Source organism: Perognathus longimembris, chromosome 7 (assembly GCF_023159225.1).
Source record: "Perognathus longimembris pacificus isolate PPM17 chromosome 7, ASM2315922v1, whole genome shotgun sequence".
Taxonomy (NCBI): domain Eukaryota; kingdom Metazoa; phylum Chordata; class Mammalia; order Rodentia; family Heteromyidae; genus Perognathus; species Perognathus longimembris.
Window position 1 is genome coordinate 16,453,779 of NC_063167.1, and position 26,920 is coordinate 16,480,698.

General features: G+C 54.6%; 1 protein-coding gene across 1 annotated transcript; it reads left to right on the plus strand.

Annotated features, from left to right (window-relative positions):
• The first annotated feature begins 2,451 nt into the window (after positions 1 to 2,451).
• Positions 2,452 to 26,439, plus strand: Zdhhc18 (zinc finger DHHC-type palmitoyltransferase 18). Its single transcript, XM_048350598.1, is given in 9 exon segments — positions 2,452 to 2,629; positions 2,631 to 2,825; positions 7,913 to 8,073; positions 18,705 to 18,854; positions 20,123 to 20,260; positions 20,376 to 20,424; positions 20,679 to 20,781; positions 23,879 to 23,991; positions 24,738 to 26,439. Coding segments are annotated over 9 exon segments (1,140 nt in total). The 5' UTR covers positions 2,452 to 2,516; the 3' UTR covers positions 24,856 to 26,439.
• Positions 26,440 to 26,920: the final 481 nt, after the last annotated feature.

Genomic DNA, 26,920 nt, shown 5'->3' on the forward strand with positions numbered 1-26,920 from the left:
AGGCTGGCTTTGGGCCACGACCCTCAGAACTCAGCCTGCTTAGCAGCTAGGATTATAGGTGTGAGCCACCAGTGCTGGGCTCTATTTGGCTTTTTGTTTTGTTAGTGTGTGTGTGTGTGTGTGTCTATGCGTGCCAGTCCTGGGGTTTAAACTCAGGGCCTGAGCACTGTTCCTGGCTTCTTTTTGTTCAAGGCTAGCACTCTACCACTTGAGCCACAGCGCCACTTCTGGCCGTTTTCTATATATGTGGTGCTGGGGAATCAAACCCAGGGCTTCCTGTATATGAGGCAAGCACTCTTGCCATTGGCCATATTCCCAGCCCTCTATTTGGCTTTTTAAACAGAATTGAGCATATGTTTGCAGTCTCAAGGGAAAGGAAGACAGGACAGTAGAGTGAGTCAAATGTAGGATGTGGGCAGAAGGTGACTTATTTTTCTTTGTGGTACAGAGGCTGACCCTAGGGTCTTGTCCATGCTAGACTAGTGCTAAGTGTCAACCCATCTCTTAAAGTAAGAGAGAAAGGCAGATACAAATGGACCTCGGGAGATAGACAGGAAACTGAAAATCAAGTAGGATAATTTAAGTTGGATTCTGTAGGGTGTAGGGTTACAAGAGGACCCAGCCACCATGGGCCAACCCCCATCGATGCTGGAAACCTTTTATTTTTTTTGGTGGGGCAGAGAACCAGTCTTGTGACTTTATTTCACAGCTGAAGAGCAAAAGGGAGGGAGGTCACCACGTGGCTGACTCTGAGGTGGGGCACATCAAATCCAGAGCCTTGGGCACCAAGGGCGTGGCTGGGCAGTCTTTGGTATGTATACCAATTAGTGATGCTTGCCTCGTTAGCTTCTCCTTTGTGTATTACTTCCTTGACTAGTCTCTTCAAAATGAGTCCCTGGCTCTCTCTTTCCCTATATCTTTTCTCAAGTTTTCCAGTAACTGGCTCCATGGACAAATCCTAGGAAAAACTCCCAAAGATTTGTGTCTCCTAGTATTCCCACCTCTGTGTGATCCTTCCTTCCTCTTGTGCACCCATGGTACCCAGCGACTTGCTTCTAGCCATAAAATACAGCAAGCCAGGCACCTGTGGTTCACAGTTATTAGCCTAGCTACTAAGAGGTCTGAGATCTGAGGATCATGGTACAAAGCCAGCTCAAGCAGAAAAGTCCATAAGACTCTTGAATCACATTAGCTAGCAACAAGCCAGAAGTGGCTCCAGCAATAGCACAATAAAACAAAATAAAGTAGAGCAAAGATGACATATTATTTCTGTCTGTCATGTAATAAGTTACATAAAACTGACAGGACTGAGGGTAAAGCTCAGTGGCAAAATGCTTGTCTAGCACACAAGGTTCTGGTTTTGACGCCCAACACCACCAAACAAACAAAAACAAAAGACTTGTGTTTTAGCAGTCTGGGCCTAGAGATTTCCCTTGTGAGCTTCATTGTACATATGAAGCTTCCATATTAAGAATTGTGATGGTCTCTAGAAACTGCAGGTATAATTTGATAAAAAGGCCTACTATAGAGAGCAAAAGTCCAGGAACCCAGCTATAGTACAAAAAAACTTTTTTCTTTTTTTTTTTTGCCAGTCCTGGGGCTTGAACTCAGAGCCTGAGCACTGTCCCTGGCTTCTCTTGCTCAAGGCTAGCACTCTGCCACTTGAGCCACACGTCCACTTGGGATGCTTGCTGATTAACTGGACTTAAGGGCTCCAGGGCCCTTTCTGCCCGGGCTGGTTTTGAACCATGATCCTCAGGTCTGGAGCCCCAGGTGACTCATCCCCACTGGGGCTTTGGGGCTTCTGATGAGAACACAGCCTGGGGGACCCCGGCCTTGCGAGGCTCCAGGCGCAGGCTCCACACCCGGCGGGACCCGGGGAGATCAGGTTGTGGTCGACGTGTACTTTGTTCCACAGGCGAGGCACGCGCCAAGGCCTCCGGGGATTCCTGGAAACCTTGGTCCTGCGGGCGACTCCCGCCTTCGGGGACGCCTAGGCGGCCGGGTGAGTGCGGCTGGGGCGCGGGGCCCGGAGGGCGCGCGGGGGGTGGGGGGGGTGGGGGGGTGGAACCCGCGGCCTGTGCCGCCCGCACTCGGCCCTTGGAAGACAGATTGTGTCCCCGCGCCTGGGGCCTTCGGAGCGCGGCCGGGGCTGGGCCCGGGCCCGCCTGGACTTCCCGCGTGGCCGTCCGCGGGCGCCCCGCACGAGCGGGGGCTCCAGGCCGCTCCCGGGCGCGCTCGGCCGGGTCCCCGCGGCGACTTCGCGCGGCGCCATCCCGGGCCCCGGCGGAGGGGGCGCTGCGGCGGGAGGCCCGGCGCGGGGCCGGGCGGGGCCGCCCCCAGCCGGCGAGGGAGCGAGCGAGAGAGGGAGGGAGCGAGGGAGCGAGGCCGCCGGCGCCGCGCGCGCCGCCTCCGCCGCAGCTCGGCCCGGTCCCGGCCCCGGCCCCGGCCCCGGCCCCGGAGGCAGGCGTCCGGCCGGCCCGCGGGGCGCGGAGGCGAGGCCCGCGGCCGGCCGCATGAAGGACTGCGAGTACCAGCAGATCAGCCCCGGGGCCGCCCCGCCGCCCGCCTCCCCCGGGGCGCGCCGCCCCGGCCCCGCCGCGCCCCCCGGCCCGGGCTCGGGGCCCGCGCCCCTCCGCGCCCGCGGGGCCCCGCTGGAGCGCCGGCGGGAGCCTAGGCCGCCGCCCCCGGCGCAAGTGGGAGGTGTTCCCGGGCCGCAACCGCTTCTACTGCGGCGGCCGCCTTATGCTGGCCGGCCACGGCGGCGTCTTCGCGCTCACGCTGCTGCTCATCCTCAGCACCACCGTCCTCTTCTTCGTCTTCGAGTGAGTTCCGGCCCCGCGCCCCGTGCCCCGCGCCCCTCTCCGGCCCTCCGGCCTCGCCTCCGCCCGGCCCTGCCGCTGCCCACGTCCGCGCGCCCGCCCCCCTCCATCCCCGCGCCGGCTCCGCGCCCCCTCACCCCGGCCTCTTCCCTTGCCAGGATTCCCAGGCAACTCGGAAGTATCGGCTTGCTTTGCCTGTGTGCCACCCCCTCGTGGATCTCCTGCCCGTCCCCTGGGCTCCCCGGCGGTCCTTGCTCCCCTCGGACCCCCGCTTTGCCCTTCCTTCAGCCCCCTCCAGCCCCAGACATCCTTCTCTTCCAGCAGCTTCGGGGGGCCTCTGAGACCTCCCCCCCTCTCTCCAGCACTTTGCTCAGTTTCTGCAGTTCCCTGGCCCCTTGCCTCCGGGCTGCTTTCCGGGAGCCCCCCTCTGGCTGTGCAGGGTGCCTTCATGTGACAGGCTCCGTTGGCTCCTGGAGATTTGGGGGTGTCTCCACCTCCCAGGTGACCCAGGATGGGCCCGCGTGGTATCTGCCTCATGGATAGAAGAGTGGGTGCTTACCCGCTTTCCCAAACCACCTATGTGCCTGGCAGGTTTGTACCCCATCCTCCAGCCTGAGCCACCAGCGAAGCGCTCTGCTCCCACTCGTGCACACCCACTCTGAGGGCCCAGCCTTCCCCTCCTCGCTCTCCCCAGCCCTGGTGGTGGTTTCCCTTTATTATACAGTGCACTTAAGTGCTCCATCTCAGGAGCCAGCACATCTGGCTCAGGTCCCAGCCCAACCACACACTAGATGTGTGACCTCGGGCCAGTCACCTCTCAGAACCCCAGTTTCCTCCGCCGTAAATTGGGGCCTTTAAGAATGCTCACCCCCCTGGGTTGTCATGAGGCCGGTTACGGGATGACACATGCCAGCTTTTAGCTAGCACTTGATGTTGGCTGCTAGTACGTGTGGTCTTCACCCAAAAAGTACTCCCGTCGCCGTGGGGAGTTTGCCGCAGGACACCCTACCCCAGTCCCTTCCCAGCTGCCAGGCTTTGTATCTGCAGTGCTAGTTTCCTCTGTAAGCAAGGTAAAGATTTCCTGTCAGTCACTTTCTTCTTTTTGCCTTTGCACCAAGTGCTGCCTTTCCTTTCTAAATCAGGCTAGATGAAGAGATTGGGGTGATTCACAAGCGCTCTGGGGTGCCAGTCCCCTGCATGGCCCTTGCTCTGAGTTTCAGATCTACCTGGCCCCATGACCACACTGTGCCTTTTGCAGAATGCCGGGGCTGCTCTCAGGGCTGTGGTCAGAGGCTGAAGGAAGTAGTGCTGTCTGTGGTGCGCCCTGTGTTGCTGTGGTATGAGTTCACTATAGTGTGAGTTGGGGTCATTTCAGAAGCAGGGCTTCACCACCCTCATGGGTGGTAACTGGGCTGGTCCCCGGGCCTACAGGGAGCTTGTCTTTTTGTTGTTGTTTTTGTCGGTTGTGGAGCTTGAAACGCTGGGCTGCTGTTTCTGAGCTCTTCAGCTCAAGGCTACCACTCTACCATTTGAGGCACAGCGCCACTTCCGGTTTTCTGGTCACTAATTGGAGATGAGTCTCACGGACTTTCCTGCCCCTGCCAGCTTTGACCTGTGATCCTCAGATCTCAGCCTCCTGAGTAGCTAGGATTACAGGCGTGAGCCACCTGTGCCTGGCTGGGAGCTTGGCTTTCATCTTCCTTCCCTGAGTGAAGTATTCCCACTTAGAGCCCACCTGAGTGTGGACGGGGAGGAAGCCCTGAGGAGGGACTCTGTCCTTCCCACCCGCCCATCGCTCTGGGAAGAGTGTGCGTCTGGGTGGTGCTTTTCCCGTTGAGGTTTAGTGGATTGTGGCCGCCCTGGCTTCCCATCAGAGCTCAGCTTCTTCTCTGCTCCACTCTCCCCCACCGCCTCCAGAGAGCCCCTTTCATTCGAAGTCACCCCTCATTCTTCCCATTCTCCCTATTGCAGAAAGAGCCTGAGCTCTGATACTGGCCTTCCTCTGGCCTCAGTTTCCCAACCCCCCTTTTTTGGGGGCCAGTTCTAGGCTTGAACTTAGGTCCTGGGTGCTGTCCCCAAGTTCCTTTGCTCAAGGGTAGTGCTCTATCACTTGACCCCCAACTCTACTTCCAGCTTTTGGGGTAATTAATGAAAGGATATGTCCCGGCCATCCCAGAGAACCATGCGGAGATAATCACAGACAGGAGAAGGTTCATAAGGAGGTTTATTAGTGGGATCATAGTTCCCACGGGAGAGGGATCTACATGGCGTCTGCACCTTATCCAAGTGGCAGCTTCTGTCTCTAGGGGTAAAGGGGAAGTAGTTAGGTAGTGGGAGGAGCTGAGGACCTGAGGCTAGGGAAATGCTAACAATTAATTGGAGATAAGAGTCTCATGGATTTTCCTGCTTGGGCTGGCTTTGAACCATGATCCTCAGATCTCAGCCTACTGAATAGCTAGGATTACAGGCGTGAGCCACCAGCACCTGACTTCAACTTCCTTTTTTTTTCTTTTCCCTTTGAGTCTCCTGTTGTGTATCACACCCCTCCTCTCTTGTGGGCCTATGCCCTACTGCCAGGCCTTTGTATTGTCTGGAATACTCTCTCTCTCTCTCTCTCTCTCTCTCTCTCTCTCTCTCTCTCTCTCTCTCTCCCTCTCCCTCTCTCCCTCTCTCTCCCTTCACTTTCTCCAGCCGTCTGTACCATATGTAGACTCATTTGGTAGTTTCATGTCTATCCTTGTTCGTGAGAGTGGGGTATTCTACTCCTGCCTAGAACCAGTGCCTGGTTCTGCAAACGAGGTGAATGAGCAGACAGGTCACTTGCTGAGAGCCCAGAGACCCCAGTCTGTCACTGACCTGGAATCTGGCTGTGGGCCCTGGTGCCCTCTGGGAAATCAGGAGACTAGTGCTTGGAGTTTCCTAAAGGCTTGTTAAGTCTTAGATTTCAAGTGTTCTGTATCTCCCTGAAAGAGTCTGGTTGTAAAGTGACATTGAGAACCCGGCTGATTGTATTTGAGGGTTGTACTTGGGGTGGCCTGCGGTGTGGAGAGAGCATGGCCTTAGCCCTCTCTGGAGGCCACACATCTGGTGAGAGAGGCTTGAGAGCAGCGTGCAGATGCCTGTAGGTCTGGTTCCTGCTTTTGCGTCAGTTCTTGGAACCTTGGCTGCTTCCAGCCTTCTCCCAAGCAGCTTCTCCCACCCCATCAGCTCGACTCCAGCTTCTTGTGGGAGGAGGGTACAGGGCCGTGGTGCGTGTAGCATGGGCCTCAAAGTCAGACCTGGCTCGAATCCCTTAGCATTCCTGACCTGTGCAACCTTGGGCAGGTTTCTTAATTTCTCTGAACTTTAGTTTAAAACTTTTATCTGTAAAGGATGGAGCATAACTTCTCAGGGATCATAGTAAAGATTTGATGAGGGGCTGGGGATATGGCCTAGTGGCAAGAGAGCTTGCCTCGTATACATGAGGCCCTGGGTTCGATTCCCCAGCACCACGTATACAGAAAACGGCCAGAAGTGGCGCTGTGGCTCAAGTGGCAGAGTGCTAGCTTTGAGCAAAAGGAAGCCAGGGACAGTGCTCAGGCCCTGAGTCCAAGGCCCAGGACTGGCCAAAAAAAAAAAAAGATTTGATGAGATTATGTAGGGCGTAGACTATCTGTTCTTCAGCGATGATTAATAACTTACTAATTAATTAGGGCAGTGTGTAGTGTGTATCTGGCACATACTAAATCTTCAAAGCTGTTAGTGGTTGGGCACCAGTGGCTAGTTCCTCTAAGCCTAGCTACTCAGGAAGGTGAGACCTGGAGCACTGTATTTTGAACCCAGCCTAACAGAAAAGTCTGAGAGTCCATCTCCAATTTATCAGCAAAATACTGTACTGGCGGTGTAGCTCATATGGTGAAGCATCAGCCAAAATAAGAAAGCCAAACGAGAGCTGGAGGCCTAGAGTTCAAGCCCTGGAACTGGCAATCAACCAATCAATCAATAATGCTATCAGGGCTGAGGATCACAGCTGTGTTAGAATATTTACATAGCATACCTAAGGCCCTGAGCTTGAGTGACAGCACTACAAACTAAAAAAATGGTAGTTATTTTATTTCTTGTGGCAGGCAAGAAGCACTGTTGATTTGTTTAGCTGTTATTTACTGGGTGTCTTGGGTGCTGGGAATGTAAGGTGAATCAGCAGGTGCTGCTATACTTCAGAGGAGTTCTTTCCTTAGTAGAGAGAGTCAACACATCAACAGACAAGCAGTTAATGCGTGTGCATGTGTGTGTGTGTGTGCACTGGTCCTGGGGCTTGAACTCAGGGTCTGGGTGCTGTCCCTGAGCTTTTTAGTTCAAAGCCAGTTCGCTTCCTCTCCAGCCATAACTCCATTTCCAGCTTTATTTGGTGTTTAATTAGAATTAAGAGTCTCATGGCCGTTCCTGCCTCTGCTGGCTTTGAGCCCCACTTCTCAGATCTCAGCCTCCTGAGTGGCTTCTCTACTCATTTGTGTGGGTTCCGCTTCAGTACTGTGTCCCTCCCGGAGCCTTGCCTGTTCCGTAGCCTCCCCCCCTTAGAGCATACATCACCCGGTGTGGCACTTTTCTGTTTACATCTCTCTTCCCCACTGGACCACATTTCCAGCCCCAAGAGATTCTATCTCTAAAATGCTAACAAAAAGCCCAAGTTTGGGGGGAGGTGGAGGAAGTTGGGGAGGGGAGGAGGGGGAGAAAAATGAGGGAGGAGGTAACAAGTTTGATAAGAAATGTACTCATGGCCTTACATATGAAACTGTAACCCCTCTGTACATCACTTTGACAATAAATTAATTTAAAAAACAAACAAACAAGGTGTTGCTCCAGTGGTAGAGCACCAGCTGAACGAATGGGAGACCCTGAGTTCAAGCCCTAGTACCACAAAAAAAGAAAAGAACCAGGAGAGGTGTGGGATGTGTTGATCCTGTCTGTGAGGCATAGGATCCTGGCTCTGGAGTGCGTGAGGGAGTGACTGGTTTCCTGGAGCTAGGGGAGCCTCTGCCTCCGGGAAAGGCTCTATCTAAGAACGAGAGCCCTGGGGGCATTTGCTGATCTGTCTTGCTCTCTCCTTCTAGTTGTCCCTACCTGGCCCACAAGCTGACCCTGGCCATTCCCATCATTGCTGCTATCCTCTTCTTTTTCGTCATGAGCTGCCTGCTGCAGACCAGCTTCACGGACCCTGGGATCCTGCCCCGGGCCACCGTGTGCGAAGCCGCGGCCCTGGAGAAGCAGATCGGTGAGCCTCTGCCCTGGACGGAAGCCAGGCTTCCCCATGGCACCCCACAGATGTCCCGATGTTCTTTTCCACCCCTCTACTAGGAATTAGGGATTCAGGGGTGAGCAAGGCAGGCTGGAGCGAACACTGTGATGCTGGTAGAGAGAGACTGGTGATAAACTAGGGGGCAGATAAGTAAGCAAGAAATGCTAGCCAGCGGGCTGGGAATATGGCCTAGTGGCAAGAGTGCTTGCCTCGTATACATAAAGCCCTGGGTTCGATTCCCCAGCACCACATATATGGAAAATGGCCAGAAGTGGCGCTGTGGCTCAAGCAGCAGAGCAGTAGCCTTGAGCAAAAAGAAGCCAAGAACAGTGCTCAGGCCCTGAGTCCAAGCCCAGGACTGGCCAAAAAAAAAAAAAAAAAAAAAAGAAAAAGAAAGAAATGCTAGCCAGCAAAGGCTCGGAAGCTAGCCTGGAGCTAAGTACTTTCTGGGGGCCAGGCACAGTTCTAAGTTCTGTATGTACACCATCTTACAGACCCCTCCCCAATAATCCTGTGTGGTACAGACTGTTGTCTTGCTTTACTGATTGACTTAAATAAAGGATGGAGAAACGAAGTGAATGGGCTAAAATCACAAGAAGTGGAAGAGTTGGAATACAACCCCAGGGAGTCTGGCCAGAGACCCTGCTCTTAAACATTCATACACACTTATTCATTCACTCACCAGACTGTTACTGAGTCTCTGCTACAGCAGGCACTTTCCTAAATGCGGTGATAGACAGCAGTGAAGCAAACTGACAGTAATTGCTGTCCTCATGGAGGCGGCATCCCAGGGAGAAGGCAGAAAACAAGTGAGTAAGGGAATATCTAAGAGAGCAGAGAGAGCACACAAGAGCTGGGGAATTTTAGCCAGGTACTTACTTGGTGGTTCACACCTACATTGCTACCTGTTCAAGAAACTGAGTTCTGGGGCTGGGAATATGGCCTAGTGGCAAGAGTGCTCGCCTTGTGTACATGAAGCCCTAGGTTCGATTCCCCAGCACCACATATATAGAAAACAACCAGCAGTGGCACTGTGGCTCAAGTGGCAGAGTGCTAGCCCTGAACAAAAAGAAGCCAGGGACCGTGCTCAGGCCCTGAGTCCAAGGCCCAGGACTGGCAAAAAAAAAACAAAAAACAACTGAGTTCTGGGCTAGGAATGTGGCTTAGTGGTAGAGTGCTTGCCCAGCATGCGTGAAGCCCTGGATTCGATTCCTCAGCACCACATAAACAGAAAAGGCTGGAAGTGGTGCTGTGGCTCAAGTGGTAGAGCAAAAAGAAGCCAGGGACAGGCCCTGAGTTGAAGCTCTAGGACTGGCCAAAAAACCTGAGATCTAAGGATCAAAGCCAACCCTGGCAGGAGAAAGTTCATAACACTCCTATCCAATGAACCACCAAAAAACAGTAAGTGAAGCTATGCTAGAATGCCAGCCTTGAGTTCAAGCCCCAATACTGGTACCAAACAAACAAAAAACAACCTGGAGAATTAAACAGGTGTCCTGAGAAGGAAGGGGCATCTGGCAAAGGGCGCTGGGCATGGGGACAGGAGGGGTACAGCAGGTATGGGGTGTGGGCTAGTTGAGATTGGGTGGTCAGGGAAGGCTGCTAGGAGATGAGCCAGAATGGTATGGTGAGGAGACTGGAGTCTGTACACGTGTGGGGGAAAGCTGGAAGGACAGCAGGAGGGCTGTGGTGCTTCCACTACCCCCTCCCCTGGGCAGCCCTCGGTTTCTCCCAGCTTGCCTTGCGCTTTCCCCTGGTGAGCTCCTTCCTGGGTTGGGGCCTTCATCTCACTGGCTCCACCCTAGCTCCTTCCTGCTGAGCTGTGACGTGTGTGTTTGTCCACCATGGAGGGGGGGGGTTTCCTTCCCCTAAGAGGGTGGCATTCACACAGGCTTTTAAATGCCCAGCAGGCCCTGAAGAGATCTAGTGGCCCGGAAATGTCAGCATCTATCACTGGAAATCATTTGATTCTCTGGGCAGCTCAGGGTGGCAGCGGGGGCAGCGGGGCGAGGATGTTCACTGGGCTCTGTTCTTTGTCTCCTTCCTCTGCCAGCCACGCTGCTTCCTTCCCCTCGAGGGGCCGCTGACCTTCCTGATCCAGTGCGTCCAATGTCCTTGCTAAACCTGGCTGGGCCACCCGGCTGCTGAGGCGGCCCAGTGGCACCTTGTTCTCCTCCGCTGCGGGTCAGGGCTAATCGTGAGGCCGGATTATTGTCCGGCTCAGCCCCGCAGAGGTCTGGCCGCCCGGAATCCTCTGGCGTCCTGTGAGCCGCTGGCGTAAGAATGACAGCCAGCAGTAATCTTCGTGTTGGAGAGTGTACCCCAGGGCTGTCCACCATGATCCCCACAAATCTTCACACTGCCACGTGAGGGTTACCCTGGGAACCAGGTGTGCCAGTGCAGACACCAAGCAGGCAGGCCTGGGCCTGGGGGGGGGCAGCACTGCCCTGTGCTTTGCTTTGGGGGTAGCAGCAGCACCGTGTCCTCTGGACGTCCACCGGACGGTCTCCTCCGTCTCTGCCCGTGCCGCAGGGCGGTCAGTAGGGGGTTGTCCTTTCCGCCTGGCTGTGAGGGCCTGGGGCTCCAGCGTCTGCTTCACGTGTTGTTGTGTGGAAAGCTGGATGTGGAAGGCTTCAGTGAGGACGCCCCATGAGGCCCTGTGGCCCACACATCTGCGTGAGTTCTGCACGCGGCGCCGGCAGCCCAGGGACAGGAAGGAGGTTGGCACGCTGCCTCGGGCGGCTGCCGGTGCAGGGCAGCGTGGGATGGAAGGCCTGAGCTGGGCTGTGGGCTGGGTCAGGCCTCGGGAGACGATGGGAAGGAGACGAGGGGAAGGATGCGGAGTGGCTTCCTCGGGAGGTGGCTGCCGAGCGTCAGTGCAATAGCACACCACATAACATGGGTCAGTGACCAAATGTCCACAGCCAGTTCATCTACAGCCCCATGAGATCCTGTGCCCGAATGACAAGGTAACCCTCTTAGCTTGTTTCCTCCACTCTGGGAGGGTTGCGCAAGCGCCATCCTGACCCGGTTCTCAGACTCTGACCCTAGCCTTAGGCCATGCATGACTGCGCTGTAAAAGGAAAATGCATGCCACCCCGATCAGTGCCAAGGCAGATTCACTTGCTCTGAACAGAAAGATAATCACAGAAGCAGGAACCACAGTGTGGTGGATTTCCTGGTAGTCACCGTTCCCAGGGGAGAGCAGTCACCGTGAGGCCAGGAAGTGTCACAGGATGATGGTGGAACAAGCTGAGGCTTTCCACTGGCTCCAGCCAGAGGCTGGAAGGACACTTGAAAAGGGAAGAACTGCTCCTCACGTGACTCAGTGTTGCTTAGTGTCAGGGCAGGAAACCCCCTGTGGGGGTGGCCTTGCTGCAGCCTCCCCCGCCCCTTGGCTTCCCTCCCAGACCCGGGGATCCCCATGTTGGTCCAGGCCATTCTGTCTTTGCCTGTCCTGTTAGTTCTCCATCCACTGCAGGCTCTCCTCCCCTGGGGGTGAGGTCCACCTCATTCTTCCTCCTGGTAATTGCTCCTTCTTTCTGTTTGTATTTTAGACAGGGTCTCCTTGTGTGGGCTGGAACTCACATCCTCCTGCCTCAGCCTGCTGCGGGCTGGGATTACAGGCACCTGCAGTGAGGCACACTTATTGTCATCTTTTTGCTTTCTTGACCCTGTCTCATTTCCCCCCAGCCCACTATTCCTCTTGAGTGCAAAAAAAAGTCTATTGGTTAAAAGACATTTTTAGGAGGCAAGCACTCTTGCCCCTAGGCCATATCCCCAGCCCTAAAAGACATTTCTAAAGCCAAGGAAGAGATTAAAAAAAAAAAAAAATTGTGTGGCTGGCGCTGGTGGCTCATGCCTATAATCCTAGCTACCCAGGAGGCTGAGATCGGAGGATCACTGTTCAAAGCCAGCCTGGGCAGAAAGTCCATGAGACTCTTATCTCCAATTAACCACCAGAAAACCAAAAGTAGCACTGTGGCTCAAAGTGGTAGAGCATACGCCTTGAGTTGAAGAGCTCAGAGACAGCACCCAGGCCCAAAGTTCAAGCCCCGTGAAAGACAAAAAAAAAATTACCAGTGGCTTGCCCCTTTTCTTTATTATTAAGGAGTTGTACAAAGGGGTTACAATTCCAAAAGTCAGTAATGCATACAATACCTCCTATAGAATGTCATCCCTTCTTTCACTTTCCCTTATCCAACCCACATTCTTGAGCCATCGAATATAGGCATAAATATCACTTACTAACTAGCTGTTAGCTATAGGTTAAATTGTGTGTGTGTGTGCGCGCTTGCACACACGCACGCACATGCCAGTACTCGGGTTTGAACTTAAGGCCTGAGAGCTATTATTTAACCTTTTTTGCTCAAGATTGGTGCTTTACCATTTGATTTTTTTTTTTTTTTTTTTTTTTGGCCAGTCCTGGGGCTTGGACTCAGGGCCTGAGCACTGTCCCTGGCTTCCTTTTGCTCAAGGCTAGCACTCTGCCACTTGAGCCACAGCGCCACTTCTGGCCATTTTCTGTATATGTGGTGCTGGGGAATCGAACCCAGGGCCTCATGTATATGAGGCAAGCTCTCTTGCCACTAGGCTATATCCCCAGCCCAATGCTTTACCATTTGAGCAAGCACCTCCATTTCAGCCTCTCTGTGTGTGTGTGTGTGTGTGTGTGTGTGTGTGTGTATGTGTGTGTGTGTGTATGTATACAGGCACGCGTACACATGTGTATGTTGGACCTGGGGCTTGATCCCTGGCACTGCCCCTGAGCTTTTTTGCTCAGAATTAGTGCTCTACCACTTCAATGACAACTCCACTTCCACCTTTTGGTGTTAATTGGAGATAAGAGTCTCATGGATTTTCTTGCTCCACTGATTTCAAACCTCAATCTTCAGATCTCAGTTTCCTGACTAGATAGGATTATAGGCATGAGCCACCAGCTCATGGAGGTTACACCTCAATAGTATGGCATCTCTCAGGACCAAATTGGTATTTCCCCCTTTTTTGGCCAGTCCTGGGGCTTAAACTCAGGGCCTAGGCATTGTCCCTGGGCTTCTTTTGCTCAAGGCTAGCACTCTATCACTTGAACCACAGGGCCACTTCCAGCTTTTTCTGTTTATGAGGTTCTGAGGAATCGAACCCATGGCTTCATGCATGCTAGGCAAGCACTCTCCCACTAAGCTAAAATTGATGCTCCTTTGACCCCTTTTGAAGAAGCTAAGGCTCCCAGAGGCTTCTTTAGGCCCTCATCCTGACAAGCAGCCTGTCCAGGCTTCGCAGTGCGATGGGGCTGGTCCAATCAGAGGTGGTGGTGTGAGTCGGGACCATGCCCCATTCCAGTGCCCTCCAGTCGCACTTTCCCGGTGTCCCTAGGCCTAGCCCTAAACCAGGGAGGTGGCAGGGGCACCATAAACCTCCGGAATGCGTAGTCATGTGGGAAATTACAGTATCCTAGCCCTTGAGTCCTGGCCCCGGATGCTGGCAGACCACAGTCCTGGAGCTGTTACATCCTGAGGTGGCCAGAGACCCTGATTCCCCTCTCTTAGGCCTGCTCTGCTTGGGAGTTTGGCTCTGCCCGTGTGAGGTCCTGGGGGCAGGGGGTGTCCAAGGAGCCAATGGCCAGCACCAGGGGCCTTCCTCACCAGCAATGGGCTTCAATGACAGCTCCTGCCATTCAGCTATCCTGGCATAGAGAGACCCACAGCAGACCCCACGGTGAGGAGGTGGGGTGGGGCTCTTCATCTGTCTCACACAGCCATTGGTTGGAAGAGGATGTGCGCTTCTTATGGGCATCACATCCTCCTCCCAGGCCCTGGTTTCCCATCTGGGGCAGCCTTGCAGTGGATCTTAGAGGAAAACAGTCCAGACAGGGCCAGGATGAGTAGATAGCTTGGATTCATCTGTATACTTGCGCACTACCATGATGCCCAGGCCTTGCACAGTGTCGCATACAGTAGGCCCTCATGTGACGGAAGGAGCAAACCAGTGCCTTGGGAGATGAAGTCTCGTCACAGAGCTGCTGCTTGTCTGGAGGCTGTGCCATGCCTCCACCAGCCCCACACAGAGTATTTCCTGTGGTCCGGGAAGGCAGGATGTCATTACACCTGCAAAATAGTGTTTCTCCTTTGAAATGTTAAAAGCCTGCTGGGCCCCAGTGGCTCATGCCTGTTATCCTAGCTCTGAAGATCACAGTTCAAAGCCAGCCCTGGCAGGAGAGGCCATGAGACTCTTAGATCCAGTTAACCACCAAAAAAAGCCAAATGTGGAGCTGTGTGGTTCAAGTGGTTCAGCACTAGCCTCGAGCAAAAAGGCTCAGGGACAACATCCAGGCCTTGATTCAAACACCAGGACTATTGGTATGGGGGCAGGGGGAGGAGAAGAAAGAAAGAACTGGGGATATGGCTTAGTTAGGGGGCCTGCCAAGCTTGAGGTCCTGAATTCAGACCCTGTACCAAAAAAAAAAAGCTGAGCACTAGTGGCTCACATCTGTAATCTGTAATCCTAGCTACTCAGGAGGCTGAGATCTGAGGATCACAGTTCAAAGCTAGCCCAGGCAGAAGAGGTCCTGTGAGACTCTTATCTCCAAGTAACCACTCAAAAACCAGAAGTGGGGCTAGGAATATGGCCTAGTGATAGAGTGTTTGCCTCATATACATGAAGCCCTGGGTTCAATTCCTCAGCACCACATATATAGAAAAAGCCAGAAGTGGTGCTGTGGCTCAAGTGGCAGAGTGCTAGCCTTGAGCAAAAAGAAGCCAGGGATAGTGCTCAGGCCCTGAGTCCAAGCCCCACGACTAGCAAAACAAACAAACAAACAAACAAAACCCAGAAGTGGCACTGTGGCTCAAATGGTAGAACACTAGCCTTGAGCACAGAGAGGCTCAGGGACAGAGCCCAGGCCTTGAGTTCAAGCCCCACAATGGATGAGAGAAAGAAAGGAGAGAGAGAGAGAGAGAGAGAGAGAGAGAGAGAGAAGGGGGGAGAGAAGGAAGGGGGAGAGAAGGAAGGAAGGGAGAAAGAGAGAACAGAAAGGAAGGAAGGCGAGAGGGAGGGAGGAAGGAAAAGAAATAGAAGACTGGGGCTGGGGCTATGACCTAGTGGCAAGAGCGCTTGCCTCGTATACTTGAAGCCCTGGGTTCGATTCCCCAGCACCACATATACAGAAAATGGCCAGAAGTGGCGCTGTGGCTCAAGTGGCAGAGTGCTAGCCTTGAGCAAAGAGAAGACAGGGACAGTGCTCAGGCCCTGAGTCCAAGGCCCAGGACTGGCAAAAAAAAGAAATAGAAGACTAATGTACAAGGCTTACCCGGGTGTGGCAGCACACACTTAAGAGGGCAGCGGGAGGATTCTGAGCATTCTGTACTACATAGCAGTTTGGGGCTGGTTTGGGCTCCATAGTGACTCCCTGTCTAAAAATAAAAAAGCAATAACAAGCTTAAGAGATTTAAGCCTCAGGTCAGAAATGGCCAGTGGAGGAGGTGAGGTCGATTGAAGTGCATTTGTACATGTGTAGTGCAACTAATTTATACTAATGAAAAAGAAGAAATGACCGATGTAATTGCTCCAGATGCCAATAAGCTGCCTTTGGTAGTAACGGCCGGAAAGAGCAGATTGGGGAGGGTTCTGGGGTGAGTCTGGAGTGGTGATTGGTCAGTCCTGGCCCTGCCAATCCTCCTTGACCCTAGTGACCCCCACTCAGCACCTGGGGGGCACCCTGGTTCAGGCCTGACCCCTCTCTCTCTGCCTCTCCTGGCTCTTGGTAGAACTTCACTTCCTCTTTCACAGAGTTCTAGATGGGAGGAGGCTGCCCCATGCTAGGTGCTCCCTTCCTGCTTTGAGAGAGAGGCTTGGGTTCCCATCTGCCCTGGTAAGAGCTCTTGGGACTCCAGCGAAGATTCCAGTAACTTCTCTTAGTCCTAAAGAGGGTCTGTGGTTGCCCCTTCCTCGGGGCGGGGGGGCGGGGGGAAGGCTGTTGAGCTCTGAAGGCTTCATAACTGAGCACATCAGGAATAGTAATAGCTCATAATTACAGTCTGGGTAACCCTATCTGAAATGTTCCAGAATCCAAAACTTTTTTTTTTTTTCTCTTTCTGGTAGCTGTACTGGAGATTGAACTCAGGGCCTCACACTTGCTAGGCAGGCTCTCTACCATTTGAGCCATCCCACTAGCCCCCACAATCCAAAACTTTGTGAGTTTTAAACATGAAACAACAAGCAGAAAATTCCACATTTACCTGTAATCCTAGCTACTCAGGAGGCTGAGATGCGAGGATTATGGTTCAAAGTCAGCCTGAGCAAGAAAGTCTGTGAGACTCTTATCTCCAATAAACTACCAGAAAACCAGGAGTAGCACTGTGGCTCAAAGTGGTAGAGTGCTAGCCTTGAGCTCAAGAGCTCAGGAACAGTGCCCAGACCCAGAGTTCAAGCCCCATAGCCAACTACCGGGGGGAAAAAAAAGGAAATATAAATGAATTTCATGTTTAGTCTTGGAATCTGTCCTTGACGTGTATTATTATGTATAAATGCGTAAATATTCCAAAATCACAAAAAAAATCTGAAATCCGAAGCACTTTTAGTCCCAAACATTTCAGATTAGCAGTAATCAATTTTTTTTTAAATTTTTATTTTTTTGGCCAGTCCTGGGCCTTGGACTCAGGGCCTGAGCACTGTCCCTGGCTTCTTCCCGCTCAAGGCTAGCACTCTGCCACTTGAGCCACAGCGCCGCTTCTGGCCGTTTTCTGTATATGTGGTGCTGGGGAATCGAACCTAGGGCCTCGTGTATCCGAGGCAGGCACTCTGGCCACTAGGCTATATCCCCAGCCCAGCAGTAATCAATTTTTAATAAGTTCTTACTAGATTCTAGACATTTGTCTAAGCCCATCTGGCATATTCCTAACTCCTACCAACACTCTCAGATGGATTGATTTTGGTCCGTGCTCTGTTTTTGTACTGCTCCTGGAGCTTGAACTCCGGGCCTGGCTGTCCCTGAGCTCTTTTGCTCAAGGCTAGTGCTCTACCAGTTGAACCCCAGCTCCCATTCGAGCTTTTTGGTGGTGAAGTGGAGATAAGAGTGTCACAGACTTTCCTGCCCGGGCTGACTTTGAGCCATGATTCTCAGATCTCAGCCTCCTGAGTAGCTAGGATTACAGGCATGAGCTAACATGCCTGGCTTTTGGTTTTTTGTTTTGTTTTGTTTTTTAGCAAATGAATGTTCAGAGAAGTAAGTAATCTGACCCAAATGTTCAGTAAATGGTTGGAAAATTCATAGCTAGGTCTAAAGCTGTGTCCAGCCTGTCAGTCAGCAGAGGGCAGGCAGCAGGAGCTGGGGCTGAGGGGTGGGGGTGCGGGATTTGCTGCTCTCTGGTGTAGCACAGCTTGAAGTGTTCACAGGCTCCTGAGTCTAGCTCTGAGCCCAGGGCTGTCCCTAGGACACCACTACTCAGCCCTCACCATGAACCTGTGAGGTTGGATGGTCCCCTCTGAGGCTCAGAGAGGTGAAAGGAGTTCCCCAAGTATTGAGTGTGAAACTTCCCAGGATTCAAACCCAGTGCTGTTGTGCAGACAGCCACCAGGAGGTGCTTAGCACATGTCTGTCCCTGTTCCTGAGCTCTGCAGCGCTACAGCGAGTGAGGTGCCACTGGCACTGCCGGAGTCTATGCTGGGATCGAGTCAGGGTGAGCAGGGAGGAAAGGGTCTTAGTGAGGGCAGGGGCAGGAAGACTTGTTGGGGGAAGAATGGGGGGGGGAGGAAGGGTTAGCTGAGAAGGGAGATTAGAAACCAACGGAGGGCCTTGAACTGCCAAAGGAGAAGTTTGTCTTAGGGCTGCCAGTGTAGTTGAACAGTACAGCACTTGCCTCAAAGCACGGAGTCCTGTTTGAAAGAGAGAAAATGTGCTTAAAGTTGTTCATTTCACACACACACACACACACGCACGCACACACACACACACACACACACACACACACACACACACACACACAGAGCCCAATGACAAAAGCAGGTTTCCAGCCTGTTTGCTGGCCTTGAAACCACCTTCCTTTTAGCATGCTTCCTGTTTTGAAGAGGAAATGCTCAGGGGCTTAGTTCCACGTCATAGTCAAGGTTATGGAGAAAGAACGGACGGGAAGTCTGTCTGGCGGTTAGCAGTGTGAGAATGAGTGGGCTGTGTTTGCTCCACTGATTTTCTGGCCCTGCTGCTAGGGGTTGGCACGCTCTTAGTAATCCCTGGAGGCCAGTGGCCAGGCTGGGGACATCACCCAGACTTCTGTGTAGGAAGGAGCCACTGCTCTGGGGCCTTGGGTCTTCTGTGGCCTAAGAAGCCTGAGGGTAGACTTTGGGGTGCTTGAGCTCAAGTGGAGCACAGGCCCGGCATACAGGAGGCCTCAGTACCTGGTTGTAGCTCTTCTTCATTTTTCTTTTTTGTTGCCAACACTGGAACCCGAACTTGGTATCTAATGCTTTTACTCACTGGCTGGTGTTGTGCCACCTGAATCACACCTCCAACCCCAAGTAATATATGTCACTACAGTGGGTCAGGGCTGTGTACGCCTCCACTTGGTCCTGAGCTGCCTTGGGCCCTCCTCACCTTTCCTTCTTTCCACGCGCAGACAACACAGGCAGTTCCACATACCGGCCACCGCCTCGGACACGAGAGGTGCTGATCAATGGGCAGCTGGTGAAGCTCAAATACTGCTTCACCTGCAAGATGTTCCGGCCGCCACGGACCTCCCACTGCAGCGTCTGTGACAACTGTGTAGGTGAGTGGGAGCCGCAAGGACCCACGAGAGACAGTCCTGGGGACAGAAGGCCACGTGGGGGACAAGATGGACAGGAGGTAAAGTAGCCAGGGCCGGGCAGAAGTCTGCTTCACCCACATCGCCCCTGACCGGGTGGGCAGATGGCATCTTGGCTGCATCCTGGATCGGGCCGTCGGTCCCGCCCTTCCCCTAGCTCGCGTGTACCGTGAACACAGAGAGGCCTCCAACTCTGGTGCTGAGCCTGGTCCTCAGGCCCGTGTTCCCGAGAACGGCTTGCCATCCCGTGACCCGGGGCAGGCTGGGCTGCGGACTTTGGTCTGGTTCCTAGGAATGGGGAGGGTTGAGAATCGAGCTGGTGGAGTGGGGAGGACAGAACCAGGACCCGAAGCTGGTGCTGTGTTTGTCCCCTCGCCCTGCTCCCCAGAGGCCACAGGGCTCCCACAGAGCGCCAGGGTGGTCCCCCGGGAGGGTGTCGTAAGAGATGCTGTGTGAGGCCCCAGGTGTGCTGAGCCATGGTGACAGCGCACGGTTCCCAGGCAGTGACCTCATCGTGCCAGCTCAGCACACCCTGCGCAAGACAGCAGCGGGGAACACCCATGACAGAGCACGGCCGCTCAGTGGGTGACTCAGGGGGCCACACTCACTCCCAAGAGTCTGCCCCACCCACCTCCTGCAAGGTCACTCACCCTGGCTGTGACCCACATTCCCACAGGAACTCTGCTCACCCGCCGGGGTGTGGTTGAGCCCAGCCGTGCCCTGGCTGTGATCTACATAGCAGCGGCACAGGCTTCCCCGGGCCTCAGTCCTCGCTCGAGGGACAGGGCCCTGGCTCCTGGCATGTGGCCAGACAACAAGTGCTTTTGTGGGTCTTTGGAGCAGGGAGTCAGCCGGCTGTGCAGCTATCCCCTGCCTCTCAGGGCCTATCACCAAGCAGGGGACGGGGCCAATCCAACCATTGTAAATATGCAAATAGACATGAAGGGAGCACTGCACACAGGGAGACCCAGGGCAGCTAACTGGACGCCCCCGCCCAGTCTGGGGCCTACGGCTTTTTAAGGCTGGGATGTGAAGAAGACAGTACTGTTGAGCAGAGAGAGAGGCGAGGGTGTCAGCGGGTGGGTGGGGCCCCGTGCACAATAGACAGAGAAGGGTGGGGCCCCTGGATGAGATCAGTGTGGAGGGGGGAGCCCCAGCCACCCCGGCCGCTAACCACCTGTGCTGGCCACAGACCAGACCAGCACTCACCTGCCCCTCCTTTCCCTTTCCAGAGCGGTTTGACCACCACTGCCCCTGGGTGGGCAACTGTGTGGGGAGACGCAACTACCGCTTCTTCTACGCGTTCATCCTCTCCCTCTCCTTCCTCACCGCCTTCATCTTCGCCTGCGTGGTCACCCACCTGACGCTGCGTGAGTTGAGGCAGGGCGGGGGTGGGGGAGGGGCTGGCCAGCAGGCCCCCCTAGGCCAAGGGGCGAGGCTCGCCGCCCCTCTGACCTGTGTCCTCTCCCGCTTCTTCCTCCCCAGGCTCTCAGAGAAGCAACTTCCTCTCTGCTTTGAAGGAGACGCCGGCGAGATATCCTTTGTCTGCTAGTGGGGTGCCACGCGAGATGCCGTGCTCCCTGCCCCACACTGTGTCCTCGCCCCCCTCTGCCTTCCGTCTCTCTGATCTGACCTTGTTCCGGGGGGCTGGTCCTGCTGATGAGTGGCCCAACAGGAAGCCCCTCCCATTTTGTCAGTGTCCTGAGAGATGTCCCTAGGGAAGGATGGGTGAGAAGGGCCGGCCTGGGTCCCTGCCCTCCGCTCGCTGTCCGTCCTTGACTGCGCCACCGTGCTGGAGCTGGTGATCTGCTTCTTCTCCATCTGGTCCATCCTGGGCCTCTCAGGGTTTCACACTTACCTCGTCGCCTCGAACCTGACCACTAACGAAGATGTAAGTGAGGCCAGGTGGGCTGAGGGGACTTGGGGAGACCAGGTGCGGTTGAGCCCGCCCGTGTGCTCGGCCAGGTTTCCGGGTCCCCGCGGGCTGCAGCCCCTCAGCACAGGCTCCCAAGCCCCCCACGTTGCTCTTCTCAAAATTCCACGCCAGCACCACTGCCACTTCTTTCTGTTCCCATCATCCCCGGCGCCTGTTGCCAAGCCGGAAGCACAAGAGCAGCAGTGCCGGGCTGGGGATATAGCCTAGTGGCAAGAGTGCCTGCCTCGGATACACGAGGCCCTAGGTTTGATTCCCCAGCACCACATATACAGAAAATGGCCAGAAGCGGCGCTGTGGCTCAAGTGGCAGAGTGCTAGCCTTGAGCGGGAAGAAGCCAGGGACAGTGCTCAGGCTCTGAGTCCAAGGCCCAGGACTGGCCAAAAAAAAAAAAAAAAAGAGCAGCAGTGCCCACCGATGGCTGAGCTTTGGGGCCCGCAGGCACAGAGCTGAGAAGGGGCAGAGCCAGGGCAGCTTGAAGTCACAACGCCCTTCCTGTAGGCAGCAAAGCTGTGACCAGGGCTCCCAGAGGCATCCTCACTGAGAGCTAAGACAGAAGGCTCTAGGGAGCACCCCACTGACTGAGCACCCACAGTTCCCATCCCCATCATCCATCAGAAAATACATTCCATAGCTCAGCTCGGGTGGCTCACGCCTGTAGTCCTAGCTGCTCAGCAGGCTGAGATCTGAGGTTTGCGGTTCGAAGCCAGCCTGGAGAGAAAAGTCCCCATGGGACTCTTATCTTCAATTAACCACCAGAAAATCGGAAGTCATGTTGTGGCTCAAAGTGTTTTGCGTTGTCCTTGAGCAATAGAGCTCAGGGACAGCACCCAGGCCCCGGGTTCAAGCCCCACAACAAACTCCCCTCCACCCCCCTCACCCCTCCAAACAAGAAATTCTATAACTTCAGCCTCTCACCCAGGGAAACAAAATTCAGCACACATGACATGGTATCGTGTGCCTGGGATTGGTACGAGCAGAAATGACATCAGCCATTGTGTCTGAGGGTTTGTTTCCTGGATGCTGACTGTGCAGGATATTCCCAGAGCTTAAGCAAAGATGGGTATAAGGCCTAGCAAGTGTACAAACTTCTGGGTTATAGTCAAGTGGGACTTGACTCCCACACTGCTCAGCACTTCAACTGCTGACTCACAGAACTAAGATGGAGCGGGAAATTCTTCATCTCCTGTTCCGTCTATGCTGAGAATTCTTTTTTTTTTTTCCCCAGTCCTGGGCCTTGGACTCAGGGCCTGAGCACTGTCCCTGGCTTCTTTTTGCTCAAGGCTAGCACTCTGCCACTTGAGCCACAACGCCACTTCTGGCCATTTTCTGTATGTGTGGTGCTGGGGAATTGAACCCAGGGCCTCATGTATACGAGGCAAGCACTCTTGCCACTAGGCCATATCCCCAGCCCACTATCTGAGAATTCTTATTCTCCCTGTTTGTCAAATGAGGAATGGATTTAGGGCTGGGAATATGGCCTAGTGGCAAGAGTGCTTGCCTCGTATACATGAGGCCCTGGGTTCAATTCCTCAGCACCACATATACAGAAAATGGCCAGAAGCGGCGCTGTGGCTCAAGTGGCAGAGTGCTAGCCTTGAGCAAAAAGAAGCCAGGGACAGTGCTCAGGCCCTGAGTTCATGGCCCAGGACTGGCCAAAAAAAAAAAAAGAAAGAAAAAAAAAAAAAGAGGAGTGGATTTAGACACATGATCTGTCCAGGATCACGTAACCAAGTGAATGGCAGGGCCAGGGTTCACAGCCAGCTCTGTCCAAGTCCTATGTCTTTTTTTTTTTTTTTTGCCAGTCCTGGGGCTTGAACTCAGTGCCTGGGCACTGTCCCTGAGCCTCTCTATGTTCAAGGCTAGCACTCTGCCACTTGAGCCACAGCGCCACCTCCAGCTTTTCCTGGTTATGTGGTACTGAGGAATCGAACCCAGGGCTTCATGCATTCTAGGCAAGCACTCTACCACTAAGCCACATTCCCAGCCCCAAGTCCTGTTTTTAATATTGCCTTCTCTCCTACCTGGCTAGCCAGCAGAGGGCAGTTGACCCACAAACTAATGTTTTTTTGTTTTTTTTTGGTCTGAGACTAAGACTTGAACTCAGCATCTGAGCTCTTTGTTCTTTGGTTAGTGCTCTACCATCTGAACCATGCCTCCAACCTTAACCCAAGCCTTCCTTTGGAGAGTCCTCTTTGGTTTTTTCTTCTGCCCTGTTTTGGAGCCTGCTGATCTCTGTTAGGGTCCCCCTACATCCAGCCATCCTCGACATCTTTGGAGAATGCATGTTGAAGACACGTTTCTTCCATCCGTCCACCCAGCAGGGCTTTGGAACCGGCCAGTCATCCCTAGCCTCTCAGCTCCCCTCCCAGAAGAGAGAAGCAACAGGAGGCGGCTAGGGGTGCAGCACAGCAACAGTGCACCCCGCAGTGCAGAAGGAGGGGTGGACTGTGAACTTGGTGCTTAGCATGCACAGGCCCTGGATTTGATCTGTACCACATTTTTAAAGAAAATGCCAGGCCCTGTTGTCTCACGCCAGTAATCTTAGCTACTCAGGAAGCTGAGATCTGAGGATTGCCGTTTGAAACCAGCTTGGGCAGGAAAACCCATGAGACTCTCATCTCCAAATAATCACCAAAGAAGCTAGAAATGGAACTGTGTGGTTCAAGTGATAGAGTGCTAGCCTTGAGCAAAAATATCCTCAGGGAGAGGCTGGGAGGGTGGCTTAGCGGTAGAGTGCTTGCCTAGCATGCATGAAGCCCTGGGTTCGATTCCTCAGCACAGAAAAAGGCGGCTGTGGCTCAAGTGCTAGCCTTGGGTCCAAGCCACAGGACTGGCAAAACAAAAATCCTCAGGGACAGCGCCTAGCCCCCAGGACTAGCACACGTGCACACGCACGCGCGTGCACTCACACACAGCCCAGTTGTAGAGTGGTTCGAGTGTAGAGTGCCAGTCCAAGTAAGCCAAGAAAACTTGAGGCCCTAAGTTCACACCTCAGCACTGGCAAAATAGTTAAAATAAATGAAGTAACTCAGCGTTTCTTCCTGCTTTGCAGATCAAAGGCTCATGGTCCAGCAAGAGGGGCGGTGAGGCCTCTGTCAACCCCTACAGCCATAAAAGTATTATCACCAACTGCTGTGCTGTGCTCTGTGGCCCCCTACCTCCCAGGTGAGCCGGGAGGTCACTGTGGATGACCCCCCACCCCCAAGGAGGCTCTGGACCACAGCAGGCCTCCACCCCCCCCACCAGCATCCTCTGCCCATACGGCCCTGATAATGACTCCTTCTGTGGAAGGTCGCCATTTTTAATCGCATGTGCTTGGTGTAGAAAACAAGCATAAAATACTCCCGTGAAGTATTGTGACTGACCACACCGACAGTTGTAGCCATCCTTGAGTGATGCCTTTCTGGAAGCACTAGGTGGGGTGTCCACCCTCTCCTGGCAGAAGTTTGGTAGTTCATACCTTCTAGAAGCTTCCTGCCATCCCGACACCAGGGGGCGCCAGTGCTCCAGAACAGAAGTGCAGTGGCTGTGGACACTGCTGAGACAGTGTGTCCCACACAGTCGTCTTTTGTCTGGGGCAGGGGGATGGACAGTAAATGTCTCCCCACTGCCTGTCCATCCTTGCTTACCCCCTTACCCGCCACCTGGCTCTTGGCAGCCAGAAAGCTGGGTCATTTAGAACTAACAATGAATAAATTAGGTTGGCAAAAGCCACGTGCCCAGAAGACAGGGAAGGGCTTTCCAGAAGCTAAGGTCTTGAGCCCTGGATAGAGAGCCGCTTCCCTTCCCTCAGCTTTTCTAGGACTAGGTTCTCTCCTGGCCAGGAGCCAGCGGGGCCCCCCACAGGGCCCCTGGCCTGGAGCTTTGCATTGGGCACAGCCCTCGTGTGTCTCGTGCTTGTGTCTCGGAAGCCTGATCGACCGGAGGGGCTTTGTGCAGTCAGACGCTGTGTTCCCTTCGCCTGTCAGAAGTGACGACCCGGCCTGTGGAGCCAAGCCCGATGCCAGCATGGTAGGAGGCCACCCCTGACCGCAGCTCAGTCCTTGCCACCTGCTGGCCTGTGTCCCCTCCACACGCACCTGCTGGGACCCTCCCCATCCACCCGAGGGAAGCAGAGCTGCCAACGACACCAATCTGTTCCTATTCATCTCCCACCCTGCGTGGCTTTCCCTGAACTGTTCCGTGGCTGTACCATCTGCTGCCCAAACCCAGGTTCCCACAGCCTTGGGCCCTAAGGGTCCCCCAGCTGATCAGTGACAGGAGAGCCAGAACCTCTGGAGGCCACCAAGGGGACGTGGGAAGTCCCTGCCTGTACCCGAGCCAGCCGGAGGCCTCCCAGCGGAGGAGAGCACCGGACCACAGGCCACAGGAGCTGGGGCCTAGGCAGCTGCTTTGGTTTAGGGGTCCCTGCGCTCTCTGTGATGATCATTGTTCTTTCTTTTGGGCTTTTTGATGGATTGGGGTGGGGGGGTTGTGTGAAGTTGGCCAATAGGAAAAGAGCTGGCGTTCCATTGTGGAGGCGGGGGAATCAACTGAGTCAGGAAGCTGGACCAGCCAGCCACCCAGAGTCTCAGCCCCTGTGGATCCCAGCCCACGTAGTAGGGAAAAAGGCCTAGACCCCCACCCCACCCCGCTACCCGTGGAGGCTCCCTAGGGGTCCCCGTTGCCCTGGACCCCACTGCCGCCCCATCTCTCCCCAGTCTGTGCTGGGGATGGGCAGGCTCTGTTCACGCCAGCAATACTTGAAACGGGTTTATCACTGCTGGGTATTTTGCACAATTTTATAGACCTCTTTTCTACATAGTCTTTTTTGTAATGGAAGAAGTCAGCCAGTTGCTGTCTGTGTAGGGCCAGGTGCAGGGCCAGCAGAAGGCTAGTTGGGTTTAGTAAGTCTCTTACAAGAGATCTTCTGGTTGTGTATGAGTGAGTGTGTGTGTGGTGTGCGTGTGTGTGCACACAGCATGTGCATGTGCCCATGTGTGCCCTTGCACAGACGTGACTGGCTTCCCCCCTCCCCTGGGCTGTCTTTTCCCCCCAGCCTCCTTGGGTTCTGGAGCAGCCGGAACCACAGGGACGATGGAGGCCTAGGAGCTCAGCCCCGCCCTCTTCCTTTCCCTCGTGGACTTTAGACAGTCCGTGGCTGGGGACCGGCCGGACACCCCACCCTGTTGCCAGAGGCTTCCAGCTGGGGCCTGCCGAGACAGGCTGGGCTCCCGGTGTGAAGGGTGGGTGATGGCTCTGGGGCGTGGCTGCCACCCTGCAAGCCACACCCCCTCAGAGCCCTCCCTGGGGACCTGCTGCCAGATCAGGAGTTTCTGCCTGTTGGAGACTTCCATCCCCGGGGAGGAAGGAAGGAACAGAAGTGACCGAGGAAGTGCCTCCTCCCTCCTCTGGGCCCTGTGGTCTTTCCGGGTAGCTAGAGAATGGTCCCCGGCCTGGGGAAGTGAAGCAGGAGGAGACACAGCTCCACGCCGTGGGCCCGGGCCCTGCATGCTGCGTGCCACCCCGGGAGGAGGAGAGGAAACGGGCTGGAGAAGGGGGATCCCATTTGCCTTTTATTTAAGCCAGTATTCCTTGTTCCCGCTTGTAATAAAACTTTTGTTTTTAAGAGTTGATTTGCTTTGGTTTGGTTTTTGTTTGCTTTTCCTTTGCTGAGGCCCCAGCTGGCAAACCTGGGTTCCTTCCTTTGAGCTCCCCCTTGCTGAGGAAAGAGAGGGCAGGCTGCCCAGCGATGTCTCCCCTAGCCGAGCTGGACTTCTGTCTGCTGGAGGCAGGGTAGATAGAAGGGGGCCTTGGCCGAGCCACCTCGTCCTCCTCATTCCCTTCACTCCCCCCCCCCCACACCCACTAACTGTCCACCCTGCTCCCAGTGACAGCCCTGTTAGGCGAGTGCTGGAGACATAGATCCACTCTGAGAGCCGGAGCCTCCGGGCCACAGCCCTGCCTGGGCAGCCCGGCCCGCAGCTCGTAACGCCGGCCACTCTCCGGTATCTCCCCCAGGAGGACACCTGTCAGGACTTTGCCGTCTCCTGCACGGCCTGAGGGGAGCTCGCAGGCCTCTTGGCAGAGGGTTAGCTGGTAAGAGCCCGTCTCG